Source organism: Ursus americanus, chromosome 6 (assembly GCF_024610735.1).
Source record: "Ursus americanus isolate L20-20 chromosome 6, mUrsAme1.1.p, whole genome shotgun sequence".
Classification (NCBI taxonomy): Eukaryota; Metazoa; Chordata; class Mammalia; order Carnivora; family Ursidae; genus Ursus; species Ursus americanus.
In genome coordinates, this window is record NC_142132.1 from 24,059,362 (window position 1) to 24,081,387 (window position 22,026).

A 22,026-nucleotide genomic window follows, 5' to 3' on the forward strand; every position below is an offset into this window, starting at 1 on the left:
TAATTGCATGGAAAGTTCTCATCTAAATCACTGAGTTCCTTATTCCCACCGATGCCAGAAATGCACATGCACACACACAGCGTGCCTGGTGCCAAAAGGACTTTGCTAGAACATGGACTTGCCCGTTAGCTCAGATGCTGCTTCTGAATGACACAGCGCAGCCCACTTTGAGACTACCAGCCCAGTCATTCCAGACAGCTGTAACAGGGCCCTCTGCGTCTCAGAGAGAAGAGACCAGTGAGCGATATGGTCTCTGGACCCCCCCAAAACAAAGACATCCTCCCTTCCCCACCACCAAACCAGCAATAGGATGCAGGGAAAATGTGCTTGGCCAAAGTTGCCTTTTTTTCCTCTTTGTAAACACAGGGAGAAGATAAATTACAGCTTCTGTTAGTAACATAATTACTTTAATTAAAATTTAGGGGGTTGGAAAAGCCAATTCTGAATGTCAGATTTCCAGTGATGTGTGTTAAGCCAGGGAGAATAGAAATACAGCCCTGTAAATAACTAGCATATTATAACTGGAGCTGTGTGTGTGTTCTATTCACTTAGAGCTGGAACAGCAATTAAATGATAACCAGGATTCCATTCCCTTGCCTCTCCCTCATTGTGCACACAGGTAATAAGACTAGGGTGGCTTTTCCCTTCCTTCATCCAAGCAATAGTCAACTTCCAAGGCCCCTCTCAAATTCTTCCTTGAATCCTTTGCTGAAGACTGTCCCACAGAGATCCACTCATCCTAATCAGCCCTTACTTGTTTTCTGCACCATTCCTTTTTCCTCTTAATTGGACTGATTTCAGCTTTGTACTATAGTCTGTCATATACAGTCCTCTAATTGTGTCGTGTTTCCCTAACAAGATCATAAGCTCTCAGGAGGCACCAAACATGTCATTTGAAAGCACAGACATTTAGAGCTGGAGGGATCTCAGAAACTACACTGCACATGAAAAAACAGATCACAGAGCTACCTGGGGGCTGAGCTAGGTTCAAGAAGTCTAACTCCTAGTTCCATGTGGGTTCCAACCCCCCCCAGCTCAGTGGCACGTCACTTCCATCCAGCATCACCCTGGTCAGATATAATGGAAAGGGGGGGGGCCTTCCTTAAGCGACCACCACCCCTTTAAACTTCATTCTAGGAGGCTTGTCCCATTGAAAGGGGCATAAGAAGGCAGGTTAGAAGGTGGGGGAGGGGGCGTCCTGGTCCAGAGCATTATGCTTGTGGCTGTCAGACTGCACAGCTTCTGTCATTTGGCTAAGGGGGAGCGGGGGTCTACTCTGAAGGACAAGAGACAGGCCAGGCTGGCCTAACTTCCCTGTAACTCTCTGATCTGGCAAAGGACCGGGCTTGTCCTGAAGGAGTTCCTCTAGCTCCTTCCCCTTCTCCTTTCCCATTTGAGGTGCCAGGTTCCCCAGAAGCAGACGGCGTGTTTTTCAAAGGTGGCGTTTCCAGGGAAGTGGGGAAAACAAGAGAAAAGGGGGAAGAAGCCAAGGGTGCAATTTCATGGAAGTCCCATGGAGGACACCTTCACCCTGACCCCTCGGGGTGCTCTGGAGCGTGAGTTACCCCTCAGGTTTGTCCCAACCAAGGAACAGACGGTTTGGCCCTCACGATCCCAATACTTTAGGCACTGGCCAAGGACCAACTTGGGGGAACATAAGTTCTCTTCTCTTTCCTCATATGGTTGGGCAGAGGAAGCTCCCGGTGGCCAAGGGCAGGCCTCTGAAAAGAAGTCACAGGTGCTGACTGTTAGAAGCTCAGGAACACTAATGGGGGGACCTGCGCAGAGCACCAACATTGTCAGTAGTACTGGGACATTTTTATTCCATCAACAAAAACTCAGAAACTTAATAATGTGGCCTGGTTCCATGAAGGGGGGACTTGTATGTAGTTATTTGGACCAGAGGTGGTGAGGAACAGGCACAAGTAAAGGAGTGTGGTGGTTTAAGGAGGAGGGCATTCTGCTCAACACCTTGAAATATCCTCCCACCACACTTAGCGCGCACAGTCAGGTGGGAGTCACTAGGAAGGCTGGCCGACAGACTGCAAGGAACTTCCTCAGGTGCCATTTACCTTGGCTCACCAGGAGGTGGTGGAGCATACTGTTTAAGAACGCACACTGGTTTCAACGCCCAGCCCTATGACTGACCAACTACAGGGCCCTGGACAAGTACTTAACCTGTGTAAAAATGGGGAATGATAAGAATTATCTCGTGGATTTGTTGTGAGGAATAAATGAGGGGTGGGTATAATGGGTGTGTGTGTGAGAGAGAGAGAGAGAGAGAGAGAGAGATTGATTTAGCAAAGCAATTGAATATAGTAAATCCTTGCATCAAAGGAAACCTTTCCTTTTCCAAAGGAGAGCACAATATTACCTCCCATTCCACATGCTCTTTAAAACCATGCCATTTTCCCATCTAGACTTTCCCAACTGAACTTCCCAAGGGGGATTTTAGTTCCCTTCACTCTGAAACTGGGCCTGTAACTCTCCTGTGACAAACAGCAGATAAGTGGAACTGACGTGATTTCTGAGGCAAGATCAGAGAAATTGATAGCACTTCCACCTGGTTCACGGAGAATCTTGCTCTTGGAGCCTTGAGGATGCCGTATTGTGAGGAAGCTCCAAACAGCTCACATGGAGAGAACAAACAGGGAAGTCCTGAGTCTACATGAAGACAGAGAGATGCCAGTCGACCCCCAGCTGCTGTAGCCATTGACCACAACCCGAGCCAGAACTGCTCAGCTAAATCTTCCCAAATTCCTGATCCACAGAAATAGTGGGGGCGGGGGGATCGAAATGATTGTTTTTTATTTAAGCCACTAAGTGGTTATTTGTTACACAGCAACAGATAACTGAAATGGTGCCTCGTAAATGTTAGGTATTGACATTGTCCTTCACTACAGCACTAGGATATCATCCACAGCCTTGCAGGTTCTGAAATGTGATTTTGTTTTATTCCAGAGAGAGTGAATCACCATCTCAGGGATGGACTGTCACTAACCAAGGTCACAAGGGACTGATGTACAGCCCAGAATGCCAATTTACTACCATAACAGAACTGCAAGGGGGTTAAATGCTCTGCCCTCAGGCTAGACTATTTCTTTCATGTAAGACATTTACTTTGGAAGCTAAATAATCAGATTGTCTGGCGAGCATAAAGTGAGAATAAGGGAAATTTGTTGTCCAACTCAAATGATCCTACAGGATCAGGTCTAGGGGATACATGGTGTTATCTCCCTGGAAAGAACCCACCAGCTGCAGGAATCAACAGCCCAGACTTTAGGCCAAGACACCATCTCCTTCAAATGCCCTTGGATGGACACTGACACCATTGGTCCTTCTGTTTTTCTTTTTTCCAGCTTCAATATAGACCAGTTCTCCTTCTGAGTGATATATCCTTTCTTTAGTCCAACAGATAGTATTAGCATTCTATGAAAAATTGTTCCATAATGTTGTATGAAAAATATAAGTCACATAAATCCAAGAAATACTATATCCAATAAAGTGAAAAAAAGGGTTCATTAGTACAGGACTTTTCAGAACCTTAACAAATATGCTAATTCATGATGCTAACCATCCAGAGGAAGATATAATAAGACAGATTCTCCCATGCACACATGCCTCCCACCAGCCCCAGATTATAGTTTTATTGACGCTATTTTAAAAACAGCTTCAATCAAGTTATGCTCTGAACCAGGAATCATTCTCACCATGTAAGTAGTCTTTATATATGACTTTGCTGGCCCATTAGGTTGATTTTGTAATTTAATTATCAGAAGATTCTTCTCATTTGCCTTTTGTCCAAATTCTCTTGAGGGCTGTTACTCTGCTACTCTTAAAGAGTTCTGGATATGGGATGGGGGAGCAGGGGATAGGGGATACACACACAGTAATTTAGGGAAGGGGCTAGGATAGAGACCCAAAGCATTCTGATGCCTACTGGGAATAACAGAAATGTCTTTGAGAAAGGTAGCATTCAAGGTGGGTTTTGAAGGTAGAATAGGAGTTTGACAGGAGTTCAACCAGAAGAGGTGAAGAAAAGGACACCTCAGGCTGAAGGAGCAGGTTGAGCTGAAGCCTCGAGAGAAGCAGGGAATGGAGTATTCGGGAAGTTGAGTGGAGCACATGATGGTGGAGAGATGAAGCTGGTGATGCAGAAGGGGTCTAGAAAGCCTATTAAAGACACTGGGCTTTATATGAAGGTGTAGGGATCCAGAGATGGACTGTAAAAGACTGAGTATGAACGAGTTAGTCTTAGGAGTTGGGAAAAGAACTCTGAGACTAGTGTATGGAATGTACTGGAAAAGTAAAATATGGGAAGTCACTTAGGAAGTTACCACAAAATCCCATAGGAACATCAGCCGATGCTCGGATATATGTGGTGGCTCCATAATTTTCTTTATATTTCTCCGTGCAAAGGAGACAGACTATTAGAACATCTGCTGTTAAGAAAAAAATTACTGAGCTCTGTGCTTGGGGCTTTTTGAAAAATCATCACCAGATCATTTCAGGCATGCAACTTCACACAATGACAAAACAAAGAGAAAGTGCTCCTTGGTGACAGTGCATAAGCAAACCACATAAATCCAGCCCTGCAGGTAGAAGAATGGGATTCATCCCAGCTCTCGATACAGGGAGACATGAAGACACAGCCAGACATCCCCAAGGCTAATATATAACAGTCTATGTCTCCTCTCTTAATCAATACTCTGTTCTGAACTCTCTCCCATATCACCAGAGGGTATTCAGTTCTATAATCCTGGGGGCCTTCCTTTAAGTGCTGTTCAGAAGTTCCAGGGTTCTGGTACATCTTAAATTTTCAGATGAAAATCCCCTCATCTTCAGTCCTCACAATTACCACTGGGTGATCCTGGTCTAAGCTAGTCTGGTCACCTGAGGTGACAGATCCAAGCCTGAGCCCAGAGCTCTTCCAACACGATAACCAAGGGCGCAGTCTCCGGTTTCCCAGGCCTTCCCAAGCTACCTCACAGCAGTCCTAACATGGGGAGTTGGCCTCTTCCCTTCACAAGACCCACAGGAGCCAGTCTTCTCCAAGGCTCAGAGAATCTCAACTCTGCTTCCCCCTCCAGCTGCCTCTGCCTCTCCCCTCCAAAAGCCCTGATCTAGCCCAGGAGTCAGAGACTCAACTACCTAGGAAGCCCAACAGGTAGTGCAAATTAATGGTAACTAGCAGACGGAAGATGACAAGATGGCAAAGAACACAAGCCTGGGTCAGGAAGACAAGAAGGAGTGGTAGGGACTGTGGCGAACCAGACACGCACACCTTCTGAAGGGGATGCACCCGTTGCCGGCACTGCAAATGTGGAGCTAATATTGACTAAGCACTCAATTTTCTGGAAAATGCCTGAACTCTGGGTTTAGATGTAGAATCTCTCCATTTAAAAATTTTAACAACCATCAAACTTAAAACTCTGTACTGACTAATCCTGTTCAGACTCTACCAGACACATCTCTTCACCGACGTTGGCCCTGGGCTGTGCCTCCGTGAGGCACAACTGGCCTGGCGTTCCCCTTTCACAAAGCCTGGGCTTTTAAAAGCAAAGGGAAAGTCTGCTGTAGCCTGGCAACACAGAAGTTCCTGAGGCAAAGGAGTTCAGAGGTTTGTCTGTGTTCTATATTCTTGGACAAGCTTTTGAACCAATGTTGTAGCTTATAACGACAACATAAAGCACGAGTTGAAATCTCAATATGGATTCCCATCACAACTGCCTTTCCAGAGCACCCACAGACCTGGTAAAATGCCTGTGGGTGGCCATCACCTCCCAAGGCTTCCTGGAGGAGGGAGGGTTATGGCCAGCGCTGATATTCAATTAGAACACAGTAGTTTGATTGTGCCAGCTGTTAAAATATTGAAATACAGGATTCACTGTCTCGTCCAAACCCTCACTATCCAAAGCTCTGAAGCCACATTCAGAAAATTCAGTTCTCGTTATCTGAACTTACTACCTAATGCACACTGTTCAAACTCTGTACCTAAACCAAGTACTCAGAGCTGCAGCTTTGAGCTTTATTTTCTTGGGCTTACCCATCAGGTGGCAACGCCCACACACGGTGAGTAGAAAAGAGAGCAAGGTCTGGGGATACCGTGAAGCAGCTCCCCCATAGGGGAGCCCTGGTGAGAGGCAAATACAGTAGGATCCTCAACAGAGTAATAGAAGGGTCAGCTACTATGATCTGCCCTGGAGTTTACAGAGAATGACTTCAACCCCTCCCAAGATTCCCCTCTTGGTTGTCTTCTGTTGATCTCATTCCACGCTTGGGGCTCAGGGGCCTTTTGTAAGGCACTCTGTGGTCCCAACAGGACAGATACATCCCCCAGCTCTTCACTCTCCAGGAAGAAGGGCTGGGAAGGACTCAAAGGATTAAGGAACCACTGACAATACTCTCTTTCTCTCCCTACCTCTCCAGTTTGGAGGGAAATCCCGACACTCCCCACTGCTTCTCCAAGATACGTCACGCCACGAATCAGCCCTTTTTCTTTTCATTCCCTCCTCTGCAAACTCCTGCTGCTCCTCCCTCCCCGCCTTTCTTTGGTCCCTGGTCCCTGGTAGTCTAGTAGACCCATGATCAGAATCAGCAAATATGAGTTTCCTTTTCCTCAAAGCAGAAAGCTTTCAAATCCTCTTAACTGCAACAAAGAAAAGGACTAGTAAGAAAGCTGTTAATTTGTCACGCGAAAACAGCCCCAGTCTTCACATCTTGCTACAAGCAGTGTGTCACTCATTGCTGCTTTGGTCTCAGATACATTCCTTTCCTTTGCCCTGAAAGCTACACTTCCCTGACCGCCTTGCTAGCTGCCTTCTGGTTTAGCCAGTGAGAGATCGTGTTGGGAGATCGGAGGGCAAAAGAGAGGAGAAATTAAGGTGTTTCTCCCCTTCTTTCTGCTTTGATTGGCATCCCCTCTCTGGTTCCAACTCACATCGGGCAGTCTTTTTCATATATTCAGTTCCTGCTGGGCAGCCCCTCGTGCTGTAAGTCCTGCTAGATGGCCCCAGCATCCTGAGTCTGATCACTCCATCTCCTCCCTCTATTCCCTGCACCTTAGAGCTCCTAGAGGCTTCCTGCTTAGTTAATATCTGGGTTGCCTTGTGGTCCCATCTGGCTCTCGAGTTTTCCCAATGCCTTTGTAATCAATTCCTCATGTTAAATTCCTTCTACTGGGCTACCTAGCATGTGCTCTGTTTTTCTGACTGGATACTGTTTCAAATAGGCCATATCATCATCAGAGCACCAGCCTCTGGACTCCTATTCTTGGTTGCACTTTAGGAGGGCAGAATCAAACCACTGATAGAAGGACTACAATGCATTAGCGGGACTTCATCCTTAAGATCCCCACTCTGCCAAGGCCACCACAATCTAGGAGCCTATCTTTTCTAATACTATTGTAACAAATGTTATTTTAGTTGAAAGTGAGAAATCTCCTTTTGTTTAAAGGATAGATGATAGAAGTGTTGTATTTGCTTCCAGGAAATTCACAAGACGAAAAATAACTCACATGTTCTGGAGGAAAAGAAATTGGTCAAATATTAAAACCCAATTCCAATCCCTTACCTGGCATGAAGGTACAGGTTGGACCTAAAGGTCTTCATCCTGAGGTCTCTCTCATTTTGGAGATTAAAAATAAATTTTTTCAGACTAAGTTTTTTATTATTGTTGTTTCCCTTTGTCAACCGCTGGTGGGAAAAAATGGACTAATTAATTAAAATATTCAAAACTTGTCATGATTATGTGTTTTTCTGTTTATCCAACATCCATCCTTAATTCTCCTGATAATGAAACTCTGACTTTCCTCTGGCGGAAGTACAAGTGCCGCACTCTCCCAACTGCCCCTTCAATAGAGCTGATTACACCCCCAGCACTGTGGGTAATCACGTGACTCAGGTAAGTCCAATTGGAGCACCACGTGTTCACGGCCGTGGTGACTGATTGGTTCCAGAGTAGACACATGACCGAATCCAAGCCAATCAGGTTAAACAGAGATAACCCTGAGACTTTGGCTTGAGCAACCAAGAAGGGAATGTCCTTTTTCTCACAGTTCAGGGCGTGAAGATGCAGACCTTGAGCTCCCCACACCGAGGGAAATTTCATTCTCAGAGTGAAATCGGAGACAAACGCACTGAGGAGAGATGAGAGCGAGAATCCAGGTCCTGACGGCATGATTTGGATCCTTTTATCCAGCTGTATCTGAAGTTTGCCTGCTGTTGGATCGTCTATATACATTTTATGTTTTTTGGTTTAAGGACATTTGACTTTGATTTCTATCCCTGGCAACCGAGAGTTCTGATTAATACACCTACAACAGTAAAGCGTTGCGTTAGGCACTACGGAGGCACTTCAGATGAGCAAGCGCTCGGGTAGTTTACAAAGGAAAGAAATGGAGCCATTACCTGAAGCAGCTGATGCAATGAGAACAGCAGATAGAAAGCACAACTGGTCCACTTCTCTTCTGCCTCCATTATTTCAGGAAAACTAATCTTCATACGGAGAGGGTAGAACAAATGTTTTTTCAGGGTTCAGAAATCTGAGATAAATGAGAAGAAAGAAGAAAGCTCATCACTGCTTTGATGAGTCCAAATCGCTTTTCCCAACTGAGATATGGTGAAGTGTGCTTCCAGGACTTAAAGATGAGAATGCTGAGCCACTGGGGGTACTCTCTGAAGGACTGTGGGGAACTGCGAAGTAATCTGGATTTTTAAAAATGGATTTTATTATTTACAGTCTAATGAGTTGTATTTAATCCTTGGAAAATTAAATAGTTGGTTTTTGAACACAGAAAAATGTGTTCATTTTTCAATTAAATATTTTTTGAAGGAACTAATTAGTCCCATTGTTTCCCACCAGCAACTGCATATGACAGAGAGAAACAATAGTAACAAAAAAACTTAATCTGAAAAAGAAATTATTTTTAATCTCCAAATGGAGAGATATCTCAAGATGAGACCTTTAGGTCCAACCCATACATTCATGAAGTGTAAGCGAATTGAATTAGATATTAGTAATTGATGAATTTCTTTTCTTCTAGAACAACAGCATGGGTTCTATGAACAAGTTACACCAAACCACTCCAAACTCCTTTCTTTAATAAAATGATAATATGGGCATGAACAGGACCATAGCAGACATAATCCAAATGGTAAAGTGGTTGGCAGGTGTTTGTTTTTTTTCTGTTTTTGAAAATTCTCATTTTCAAATGAGGAAACAAGCCATCTGATAGTACAGATGAAATGATTAATTATCAAAGCCAAAGAGTGATCAATGGAGTAATGAAATGTAGAGACTGGCCTCCAAGGGAATGCTATGAGGATCTATCCTATTTAAAATGATATATCAGTGATTTTCATATTATTGATTTTAAAATCATATAAACCGGGGAGAGACTGGTTGATGAAATCAGGACTTAAAAGATCATAACAGGCTACAGTAATTTACCCTAAAAGCAAAAAGATAACTTTAAGTGAAAAAGGTAGTCCTACACTTAAGTTTAAAAAAAAACAAAACAGAATTACTCAAATACAGAATGGAGAAGACCTGGCTGAGCTGCATTTCATTAAAAAAATGATGGTGATGCACAAAGTACAGTATGTCGTCGCCACTGCAGGTGACCACGTAGAAGGAATTCCCTGACGTGGGGAAGATCCTCACGCCGTTTTCTTCAGTGGATAAAAGCCAGTTTACCGAAAAGACACACACACACACACACACACACACACACACACACTAATAGAAAAAGGACTCAAAAGGTAGCAGCAGTTAACTCTCAGTGGTGAAAATACAGGTGAGCTTATTTTCTTCTTTGTGTTGTTTCATATTTTATACATTTGCTGCAATTACTTTTTATAATAAAAATGTCATTTTTGTTCAATATGGATCAACGATGTAACATGGCTGATAAAAAACAAAAAGGAATGCAGACTTAAGCTGCACACATAGAATTACATTTCCCAGAAGAGAGATATTGATCAGTTCCCTGCGCTCTGTACGGGGACAGCCATATCTGGGATCATGAATCAAGTCCTGGACATCATGTCTTAAAGGGGCACTTTGACAATTTGGACTCATAGGGGGTTTGGAAAGGGTGTAAGTGATCTGAAGGTTGAAGAACCTTGCAAGTATGGCCTATAAAGAAAAAAGTGAATGGAGATATGTTTGCTTTCATTATAAATATGAAGTGTTCCCATATGGAAGGAGCAGATTTGTGGCAGATTAAAGATGGCCATGAATTCTTCCATACTTGTGCCATTGAGAGATGGGAATCAATGTCCCCTCCCTTTAAATGGAGATGGTCTCTGTGACTGCTTTGATCAACAGAAAATGAGAGTGACACTATGCCAGTTTCCAGGCCTAGACCCTAAGGGATTGGCAACTTCCTCTTCCTGTATTCCGGCGAAGCCAGTAGCCTTGTGAGAAGTATGCCTACACTATGACCACCAGGCATGAGGAAGCCCAAGCTAGCACGTGGAGAGGCCATGTAGAGGGAGAGATGTCTAAACAGACCCCAGCTGATCCAGCCATCCCAGCCCAGGCCCCAGACATTCGAGTGAAGAAGCCTGTGGACAACTTCTGGCTGCAACCATATGAGGGATGACAAGCAGGAATCGCCCCGCTGAGCCCATCAATCCCAGAATCATGAAAGGTAACAATAGTTATTTGAAGTTACTGTGTTTGGGGATGGTTTGTTACAAAGCAGTAGAAAATCAGAATGCTTGTGATGTCTAGCTTGATCTTAGTATAACATGCAATAGGGAAAGATTCAGGATTTTTGAGCAAGAGAAGTTACCTTGCCCTTCATGGTAAGTGCTCTGCTGACACAGTGTAGGATGGAGGTGTGTGTGGCCCCAGAGACAAGCGCAGGGGTGACACCTCCAGCTCTGTAATAAGCTGCTAGGTAACTCGCACCCGTCAGGAAGACCTGACCACAAAGATAACCAAAGTAGGTTCCACTGGAGGGGCGCCAGTGGGGTAAGCGAACCTACTCTTGATTTTGGTTCAGACTGTGATCTCAGGGTCCTGGGGTCGAGCCCCATGTCCGGGTCCCTGCTGGGGGAGGGGGGGGAGCCTGCTTTTCCCTCTCCCTCTGCCCCTCCCCCCACCTGTGCTCACTCCTTCTATCAAATAAATAAATCTAAAAAAAAAAAAAAAGTATTCCCATGTGGAAAGGGGACCACAGGCAGAGATAGCGGGCACAAGCAAAATGGGGGTGGTGTTTACTAGTGAACTGGGATTATCGTCCCTTGGGCTGGTACACACACCGAGCCAAGTAATGGGGCTCCTGCCCCTACTTTGTCAGTAGCTTGTTGTCCTGGTTTCTCTTCTTCTCTTGGTACCACCTTCATTTCTCTTTTCTCCACCTCTCTACCCCTTTTCTCACAGGCCCTGCTTTTCCTTCCAATTCCTTCTCAGCATGAGCCACCTGGATTTTGGATCTAACAGATCTTGGGTCCAGAGTTTAGGGGCCTCTTCTGCTCAATGCATGGAAGTGAACTTTACCCTAAGACGACTTAGTTAGTCTGGAAGGAGAGGGAAGAACTCCCTCTTCCACAGCTTCCTGCCCTTAGCAATGCGAAAAAGAGGAATACCAGAATGCTTTCTAGCATTTCCCCAGAAATGTGTTAACTATATATACTCACATGTCCTTGAGATAAATCCTTCTAGAAAACTCATCGCAAGAAGATGGAGCGCTTCACCACACATCTAACGGTCTCTCTTCCGAGAGACAGCAGCTTGCTTTAGCCGCGGGTCTACCAGAAGTCGTTTGTATAGGATGGGGGGAAATGACTCATCCCTGTCTTTTCTCATCGGCTAAATGAGGTCTTTGGGTTGGGTGATCAGAAAGCATTCCCTTCCTGAATTTTTCCTTCCATGGTTTTCTTTCACAATACCCATACTTGTCTCACTCTGAGAATTCATCGCAATGTGTAAAATGTCTATTTGCTCTTTCATTGACTTGTGTTCCGCTAGCCAGTAAGTTCGTGAGGACAGACACTGACCTTGTTCATGACTGTCCCCAGCTCCACATACAGTACCTGACACAAGGAAGATGCCATAAATAGTCACTAAATACGTGAGTAACTAAGGCTGTATTTTACTTTATGTCACCGTGCCTATCTTTATATATAGGTTTCATTTACTGGATGCATACTTGGGAAACTTTCCACACGCATCAGACACAGAGGAAAAGGAGAAATAATGGAACTGTAAGAAACCAATTATCAAAATTTCAAAGTTCGGGCTTGATACATATTCACAAATAACTAGGGGCCAGCCTGCAGCGTGGTGGATTAAAAACAAATCACTTCCATGTGATTCATGTTGCTATCTTTCCAAACACTGTCATTTAGTCTCTGTTGTTGACAGGACATCCGCAAGCAGAAAAGAAGAAGAAGAAGACAACTGTTGTGACGGAGCAAAATTTAACAAAGTTACAGTTCTGGGGGGGGGGGGGGGTGGTGCGCGGTTGTGTTCCGTGGATTCACATTTAAGTCAATTCGGAGCAGATGCAAGGAAATGTGCCATAAGTGGACTTGAGGAGAAAGACAAGAGCATGTGCCCCCGTGGAAGACAACTTGGCCTTCAGCAGATGCCAGGATGGAGGGGGTGGTGTTGGGGGGGACACGACTGGAGGGAAGGAGCTGCAGTCTCTGTGCCACTTCCAGTCGCTGGTAAGTGCAGCTCTGTAGGTATCTTCCGGCTGGGGGGCGGGGCACAGCTCCAGGTACAGATTTCCACGTGGTGATGCAAATTAGGGCCTGGCTGCAGAGGTGTCTGAAAAGAGCCAATAACCTCCCTCGGGAAATGCTCGGAAGCAGCTTGGAGAAAGGAAAAGTGGGGTGGGAGGAAGGAGATAGAAAGTCTTTGGCTAAAAGGACATTTTTGTTGTCACTGGTAAGGATGCTATATTAGCATGGGGCTCTCTGCGCCAGGGTCCCAGGTAACAAGGGCCAGACTGTTGGCCTTCACACTTAGCACCAGAAGAGAAAGGCTCCGCTCTTCCACCCCATCTGGTCTTAAGATCCCCTCACACCTGTACCGCTCAGCCTCCTCACTGCAAATGTGGGGGTCTCTTTTCTGCAGCCTCTCCCTGAGGCTCCTTGAACACAAGGTGAGTTTCTCCAGTTGCGCTCTAGCCCCCAGACCTAGTAGACGAATGGCTCATGTGGTGCTTTACAGTTGTCTACACACAGCCGCCTACCTCGTCTACCTTGAGCTTCGTGACAATCCTTTTAAGGAGCCCAACTCGGAAAGAGGAAAAGCAGAGTAACTGCTGAGGGTACAGTCTCTAGAGCTAGATGAAGCCGACTGAGTTTGAGTCCTGCTCTCACTTCCTAGCTGTGTGACTTCAGCAAGTTACCTAACCTTTCTGTGCCTTAGTTCCCTAATCCCAGGCTGACTTTCCGCTTGGAAGGTGATACTGAGTTGGGTTAAGAGCTCAGACTCTGGAGCCTGACTGCCTAGGTAGAATTTCTGCCACTGGTTGGCCATTTGACCTTGGGCAAGTTACTTAACATTTCTGAGCCTCAGTTGCCCCATCTGGAAACGGGGGATAATGAGAATCTCTCCACCTCAGAGGCTGTGAGGATTAAGCAAATAAGTATGATGTAGGAAAAGATGTTAGGGTTTGACGCAATGGCCGAGAAGGAATTCGTGAGTCAACTTCGGTGCAAAAAGAGGTTTTAGTAAAGCACAGAGACAGGACCGGTAGGCAGAAAAAGCTGCACTGGGCCATGAGGAGTGGCCCATTATATACTTTCAAGTTAGGAGGGGGTTAGAGATAGCATAAGCCTCCCAGGTATTTTGGAAACAAGGTTTCCAGGACCCGGAGGAGGGCCTAGCTATTGTTGGGAAAAGTCATTTATTATTGTTTAGTAAACCCTTAGTTATGAGACCCTTCAGACGTGTATCAGTGGGTCATATGCTTGGAGGATGATGGTCAATATGTATCTGGGGGGGGGGGTGCAGTGATAAAGGAAGTTTCCAAAGGAATTTTTATATATTAAAGTAGACTTCCAGGGTCCTGGGGGTTGGGCTAAGATTGCCCTTTTGCCCTCTGCAAAGAATCAATATCAAAGCAGTTGAGTTCCTAGGGGAATGTCACTCTGCCTGTTTCAAGGACTTGTCAATGGGCTGTAGATAGTAAGGAAATTTAATAATTTTTCTTCTGCCTTTGTTGCCCACATCAAAGTACATGTGACACACTTGGGGAAAAAAAGCCTGACATGCAATAATCACTCTGTGAACTTTACTATTAGTCTTATTATTCTTTACAAATATATTTTTTCCTGCTACTAAAAGTAACACATCAGCATTGTAGAAACCCTGGGACAGCTCTACTTTGCTATTTATACTTAATTATTTTTTAATAAGAGTCTTGGTGAACACTGCTCCAAAATATTCAGCCAACGCCTCCTCCCCGTGGTACCTGTCCTCCGTCTGGGCGGTCCCAGTAACAGCAAGGACACAGGGGTGAGAACACAGGCCCAGCTGCACACTGTCCCCCTCCCCCAGTGACAACAAGGAACAACCGAGAAACAACAGGATTCAAATTAAGGCCAGAAGGGTCTTCCTCCAGGCCCGCTGCCAGTTCCTTTCACTTGAGTGTTGCTGTGCAGTTGTCATTTTAATTTGGCCTCCCTCTCTGCCTTGTCTCTCTCCGGCAAGTAGCCACTCCCCTGCACAGTCTAGGAGGACGACGAAGTTCCTACCATGTGTACTGTCTTGGAAAAAGAGAGGAAAAAATAAACATCCATCACTTTTCCAGGAGAGGAAAGGAGAGGTCTTGTCCATGGTTCTCTGCTCCTGTGGCCTCCCTAACACTAGACTCGCCTTTTCGATCCTTCCCGAATGCCAGAGGTGGCCAAGTGGTACTTCCAACCACACTCCTTTGAGCTGGAAGGAGATGTATTTCTTAATTAGATCAGGAATGGAGAAATACTCATGTGCTATCTAGCTCAGGACAGTGTGCAGGTGGAACGGGGCGCAGTTAACAACAACATCGGGAAGGTAGGCAGAGACTGGGCTGAGCGGCCGCCCCACTAATGCCCACATCTACTTCCGTCATCAGTTCCCATCCCAGGTCCCAAGGGTGCAACCGCTTTGTAGCTGGGATCTCCTCATGAGAACCCCAACTGCCAGAGCCAAGTCTTCCCTTGGGGGGAAGTTTTTCCTCCAGAGTTCTTTTATCCAAGATTACAGTGTTCTGACTAGGGTCAAGGAAGTAAATATTCCTCTGAAACAGAAGAGATGTGCGAGCTTCCTCATTAAAGAAGGGAAAAACTTTATTCCATGCCCGAGCCCACACTTAGCACAGGCTTTACTAATATTTGCTGAATGAATGGTGTTAAATTGGGGAGTTCTCCACATAATAAAATAGAAAACACTGGTTGTGCTTTCTCGACAACAGGCACGATGTTAAGTGCTTTACACGTTTTGTCTTATTTGATGGTAGTAATAACCCCGGGAGATAAAAGATACCCCGAAATAAGAGAGGAGGACACAGAGGCTTGGGAAGGTTGAACAATTATCCAAGGTCACAGAGCTGGTAAGTGTCAGAGCCAAGACTCAAACCCCAATCTTTCTGCCACCACAATCCATTCTTCTAACTACTAGTGACAATAACAAAGGTAGTGATAATGCTGACAAACACTGTGGGCCAGGCACGCTCAGTACTTAATGTGCATTCGTATTATGTATATGTGTATATGTGTATGTATATGTGTATATTATGTATATGTGTATATATATATATATGATCACTAGAATGTTAGTAGTATTGTGCCCTTCTAACGGGTGAAGAGATTGAAGCACAGAGAGGCTAAATAACACATCCAAAGTCACACAGCTCTTAAATGGCCTGAGCTGAGACATAAACCCAAGCAATCAAGCTTGAAAGACCCTGAGCACCCCTCTGCTCTTCCCCCACCTTGCTGCCCTATTACTCACCATGATCCAAGACAACATTGTTTGAGTGGAAACTTTTCTCTGGCAGGACTCTGATAAAATAAAGACCCAGGCAGACACTTGCATCCAATGTAATAAATCTGTATTATACTCTTATTTATTTGGCCCCGAGCTTCTTAGGAACTGTCAGGGACACAGCAGAAGACACATACATTTGTCCTTTGGAATGTTAAAGTTCACTCAAGGCTGAGATTCTGGAAGTAGTAAGTATTTACTGAGTACCAACTAGACACTAGCCCTGTGGTGGGTCCTTTTGCATCCCCTGCTTCCTTTGCACAACCAGCCCAATATGGGCTACCCCCCTTGCAGATACAACCTAATAATGGGGGAGTATTCTTCTTCCCCACTTTGCAGGTAAGCAAACAGTGGCCTTTGGGAGAGAAAGAGTCTTCTCAGCTACCGACTCTGGCCCCAGCTGACCAGGAATTCTGCTAGACCCATCTCCAAGTCAACTGGCCTCACACACAGCAGCAGTCAGTACTCACACATAATCTTTTTTCTTAATATTCAGCACACACACACACACACACACACACACACACGAAAATCCTAGCTGTTTAAGAGCTAAATATAGAACTGATTGCTGGCTTCAGTGTTTATTCTAATCCGCGCAGGTTCATAAAGTCCACTTAAGACCAAAATAAGGCTGACTCACATATGTAAAAGAAAATCAGTTCATATTTACAAGCTTCATAAAACCTGCTGCAAATAACTTAGGTAGAAAAATACAGCAAATGCATTTACAACTTTATCGAAATGGCTCACTAGCAGTGGTCTGGAGGAGGCTAGACAGGGCTGAAAACCACGGAAGTAAAGGTTCAAGTAACCTGTGAGAGTGACATATTCTAATTACTAAATGAACCAGGCAATCTAAGAATATTGCATTCAAGTGTTCAAAAACACTGCAGAACACTCCATAAACGGGGTTTATGACAGGTTTAGAGGACCAGACCCATGGATACACACACACACACACACACACACACACACACACACACTCTATGGGGGAACAGAGGTGATCCCTTTCTGCCTGAAATGTTTGGACAACTGTTGACACATCCAGGGGCAAACACACTCCCTGTGCCCAGCCTCGTGCTACCCAGGCTCATCATTCATTAAACCAACAACTACTATGCCGCCGGCATCTCTTGCTTGCCCAGCCTTATATTGTGCATTGGGGGAAAGATAAGAATAGACACGCCCCAGGGCACCTGGGTGGCTCAGTCAGTTGAGGTTAGGTTTCTGACCATTGACTTTGGCTCAGATCATCTCAGGGTCCTGGGATCATCTCTGAGCTGGGTGTGGGTGTGGAACCTGCTTGGGATTCTCTCTCTCTCTCTCTCTCCCTCAGCTCCCCCTGACTCTCTCTCTTAAATAAAAAAAAAGAAGAAGAATAGAAATGCCCTCAAGACACCTACCATGTGACCCCCATGGCTTATTTAAAGAAGAAATTAGTTGGGGGTTATTTGTTGAGGGGGATCAAAACCCAAGTGACCCACGGAAATGACCCAAGTTAAAAAGGGAGATTTGTTGGCAGGAATAGCAGCTTCATGAGGAAGCAGGTGCAGGGAGCCGGCTCCCGTCCCTTTCTCCTCCCTGGTTCACTCTCTCGTCTCCATTCTCAAGGCTCCTCTCACCTCCTCTTTTCCCACCAGCCGCTCTGCCTCCACATGGCCAGGCGTGTGGAGAGTGGTTGATGGGACAACCAAACCCAGCCGTGAGGGCGTCAGGAGACTGCTCGAGAGAAACACTCAGAGCCACTCAAAATCACGGCTTCCGAGGGGACTCTGTGCCCACGGGGAAGGAGCGGGCCGGCTCATCACACATGGGCTTCGAAGCTGGCTCCCGGAATCTGATTCTGTTTTGGGAGAAGGACTCTCCGCCATGGGGCCACGTTCCAAAGAGGGGTCGTGACTTACAGAGATGTTCCACCCCCGTGGATGTCCGGGCTTCAGCAACTGCCTCTTCTAGGGCACGGAGAAGAGGAAAAGGCCTGTGTCCCTGAGCCTGCAGGTGACAACACAGCCATTGCAAGCTGCCTCAACAGCACTCAGTGACTTTAAACAGTCTCCCTCTGCAGGCGTGAACGGAGAGCCTGCAGCAAGTCTGTGCTCGGCAGGGGGACCCAGACTCAGCAAACGCAGTCACCAACCTCAAGGACTCTGAATCCTACCGAAGAGCACGGACATGCCCTTAACCAGCCATAATCTATGGTGAAGGTGGAATGTGCCTCTAAGTGCAGGGATGAAACTAGATTTGGTTAAAAGACAACTCGATGTGGGCATTTAGGCCTCACATTCTGCCTGAGAGACCCGAAGGATAACCCAGGCTCAGAGAGGCTGAGAAACTTGCCTACAGTCACACTGTTTGTTCAGGATATGGATCCTGCTCTTTCCTGCTCCTGGAACCATGCATTGCCCAAGAGGGTGCAGAGGGCCCAGGAAATGGAGAGGAGAAAGAGAGAGGAGACAAGACTGCATTGCTGAGATTTCCACCAGCCATGCTGGGAGAATCATTATGCAAAATTAAATTACTAATGTACTTTCGTAGTCAACAGTGTGTGGGGAAATAGATTTTAGAAGATTTGTTTCAAGCAGGCACACTAAGAGATTGACGATGACAAAGACAGACCTAAGGGGCGCCAGGAGCAAACAACAAAATAACATTCAATGAGCCGACCGAGCTTAGGGGCGAAAGGACCCACACACCTCAGCCAGCCCTGCACTGCAATGTTATATGGTAATTCGTGTTCCTAAGGATCACCCTGGGTTCGCCAGAAATGAATAAATGACATTGACGTGTTGTCTAAAGTGAATAGAAGCTGCAGTTAGGATTCCATTACCTTTGCCTCGGTCTTGAGCTAGCTGTGTGATCTCGGAAAAGTTAGTTAACTCTTCTGGACCTCAGTCCTCTCCCTGGTGAAATGAGGGTTATGGCAACTCTGAAAGTCAGAAAAGCCAAGTCTAGACGCAAACAAAGGAATCCTGAAGAGAGAAATTATTCCAGCATGCCACAGTGTCACCAGCCCTTGTGGAGGGCGGCCATGTTCTCCCGTTGGACCATCCACCCACATCTAGACCTTTATTCCAAGATGCTCCCTTGCCGCTCCCTCTCTGCTCCGGTTCCCCAGAAGCCCTACTTCACAGCAATTCCATGTTTGCCCAGGTTGTCGCTGGGGATAGCATGACCATAATCGTTTTAAAATCAGGGGCATGTTGCTACTTATGACAAAGGAAAAGCATATGAATATGGCAAAATTATTTCTACCTAGGGCACAAGTCATGCTGTTTAGATGCTAAGTGACTTTTGCCTTCTATAGGCAGCAAAAAAGAAAATGTGTGGCAGAGAAACCACTGACAACTCCATCTTCTAACCTGGAGGATGCTGAGACTGAATGCAGACCTTGACGAGCTGCTTCTGCTCTGCTGGAAGCCTACACGGTGCTGAGGGCTTGGGGGGATTTTCTGTTGTCTGCCCCCGTTACCCTGTCTTGTGTTCAAGGGTCAGAGCCAGTCAGGGCATGAGATTTGGAAACCCGCGCCCCTCCCCGACTTCCTTCCAAGTCCAGTACCAGAAGTTACAGCCTTAGAGGTCCAGTCCTGGGAGCCTTTTCTTTAACTTCCAGAGCACACTGTTTAAAACCAAATACCCTTGGGGGAGGCAAGACCTTAATCCACAGATGGTAAATAAGTTTCATCTAAACTACCAACAGTTATCAATTGGTAATGACTGCCTGGAGCATTGTACTGAGAAAAAATTTTTAAGCTGTTCCCCAGGGTGATATTCAAAAGATTTAACAACCCACCAATCAGCACAGACCTCCGCTGCAGAGCTGGAGCTAGCTCTCCCAGCCCAACCTGACCCTAACCCTAAGGCTTCTGGGCCCTTCCAGGCACTCCCCCAATCTGGATGTTCACTCTTTGGTTGTGAGCCCAGTGCGGAGAGGAGCAAGGGGAGCTCTGCAGGCAGAGCTATCGACCAATGGCTGCAGAAGACGTTTAAACCACCTGATTCCAGGTAGCCTGTCAGCTCCGTCTGTCCCGCAGGCTCATGGGAAGTGGGCAATGATGGGTTAGCCTCGTCAGCCTTACACGGAGACAAAGGAGAGTACAGCATCATGTTAAGCGTTTTCTCTCCCTGCCTGCAGACTTGACCCAACAAATCTGCGTTTTCCTCGGTGGCTCATCTGTGGTGGGCGCTGTCAGTTTTGACGGGGTATGAAGACAAAGTCGAGAGCGTGCACCGCAGACACATTCACACTGGATGTGGTTACGCTGATGTGTTCTGCATTGTCTGTGACCTGTTGACGTGAAACCAGAGCACTCCTTGGTCATGATGCCATTTTGCTGGCGTTAACCTTGGACAGCTAAAAATGACAGACTTGCTTCTACTCAGCTTCAATTAAAATTATGAATGGGGGCAAGCCTATTAGTCTGACACAGATGGTGGCTTTCAGACCCTAGGAATCACAGAAGGTGGTCGAGTTCTCCTGGCCCTTCTGGGGCGCTCATTAATTAGAAGGTATTGCTCAAAACCTTGGGCAGAGGGCAGTTCAGGGTTACCTTGCTGTTGGACACCTGGCCTGGCGGGCGGGGCAGATCGCTATCTACCCTTGAAGGACTTCTGGGGCCAAGGACCTAAGTCTCTCATATCTAGGGTGCATCACTGGGAGCGTATTAAAAAGGACTCAGGGGGCGGACCTCAAAGATTCGAGTTCAGCAGAAATCTGCATTTTAACAACTTTCCAAACAGACTCTGTTGCAGGTTATGGATCTCATTTTGAGAAACTTTAGTCGGTGGGGATGAGAACCCAAGAGGCTTCTGGGGAGATAGAAGCAGATAGTAAAATGGATGAAGACAGTGCAGTAGGGACATGGAGTAATGGACATAAACTCCACCCACTCTGGCTTTCTTCACGGAGGGGGGGGCGGCTGCTGCCTTCATCAGAGTAATGAATCAGGTCCGTTTATTGCTGCAGAGTAACAAGTGCTCAGTGTGCACTCAGTCCACCGGAAGGTGGACACCCAATTTTAGGTGAAGAAACTGGGGCCAACACCACACAGCTTGAAGGCGGTAAAACCAGGACTTGAAACCAGCCACCCTGACTCCAGAGCCTGAGCACTCAGCACCAGCCTGGGCTGCCCTGTTCGAGAACAATTCTGATATACCTGAGATGATAGCTCATATTACCCTCGCGAATCAGCTAGACTATAAATACAACCATCAGCTTTTCTCAGTTTTTTATTTTTATTCATTTATTTATCTTTAAGAGGGAGCATATGAGCAGGGCAGAGTGGGTGGGGAGGGGCAAGAGGGAGAAGGAGAGAGAATCCCAAGCAGACTCCCTGCTGAGCCCACATCCTGACACGGCGCTCCATCTCAGGACCCTGAGATCATGACCTGAGTCGAAATCAAGGGTCAGACGCTCAACTGACTGAGCCACCCAGGCGCCGCTGCTTCTCTCAGTTTATAATGAATACTGCTGGTAGAAAATACAGAATAGAAAATAGAACTGACAGTAGCTAAAACTGTACATAATAAATTCATTATAATGAGAATGTAACTAAAGAATCTTATCTCCTCGACACAATTTAGATTTGCAAAATCGAGCCCGAGAAAACTGGACCTGTAAAAAGTAAAATCAGTCATCATGGCAAAAGCTTTAACGGTCCAAAAAAGTGAAAAATAAAAACCCTGAGTGACAAACCAAATATTCATTGTACAGTAGATATGGAATAGAATTTCTCCTAATAAAAATGGAAATGAAAACCAAAATGATTAGAAATTTTTAGGTTCATCACATAGCAGAAGATGATCAAGAAATTAAATGTACTTACTAGAGTTTGCTCTCGAAAATCATTTTTTGACAAAAATTAATGTTAACATGACTTTATTTATCCACAAGGAATCAAAATGTCCTCAGGCGGTCAACACGGCAAGGAACAAGCTTTCAGGAGGTCACACTGGGCTGTATTTATAAATGTTTCCTATCACTTGGGCAGCTACCCTAGGCCCTCACTCCCAGTTGGGATTTGTGTAGTAGTCAGACAT

General features: G+C 45.8%; 1 protein-coding gene across 4 annotated transcripts in view; it reads right to left on the reverse strand.

Annotated features, from left to right (window-relative positions):
- Positions 1–22,026, reverse strand: part of SORCS3 (sortilin related VPS10 domain containing receptor 3) — a 692,468-nt gene that overhangs the window by 587,239 nt on the left and 83,203 nt on the right. For all 4 annotated transcript variants that reach the window (XM_087862727.1, XM_087862725.1, XM_087862726.1 and 1 more), the window contains exon 4: positions 8,409–8,542. In XM_087862727.1, the coding sequence (XP_087718853.1) occupies positions 8,409–8,501 (93 nt within the window). In that variant the 5' untranslated portion in view covers positions 8,502–8,542. The remainder of the gene's footprint in view (positions 1–8,408; positions 8,543–22,026) is intronic.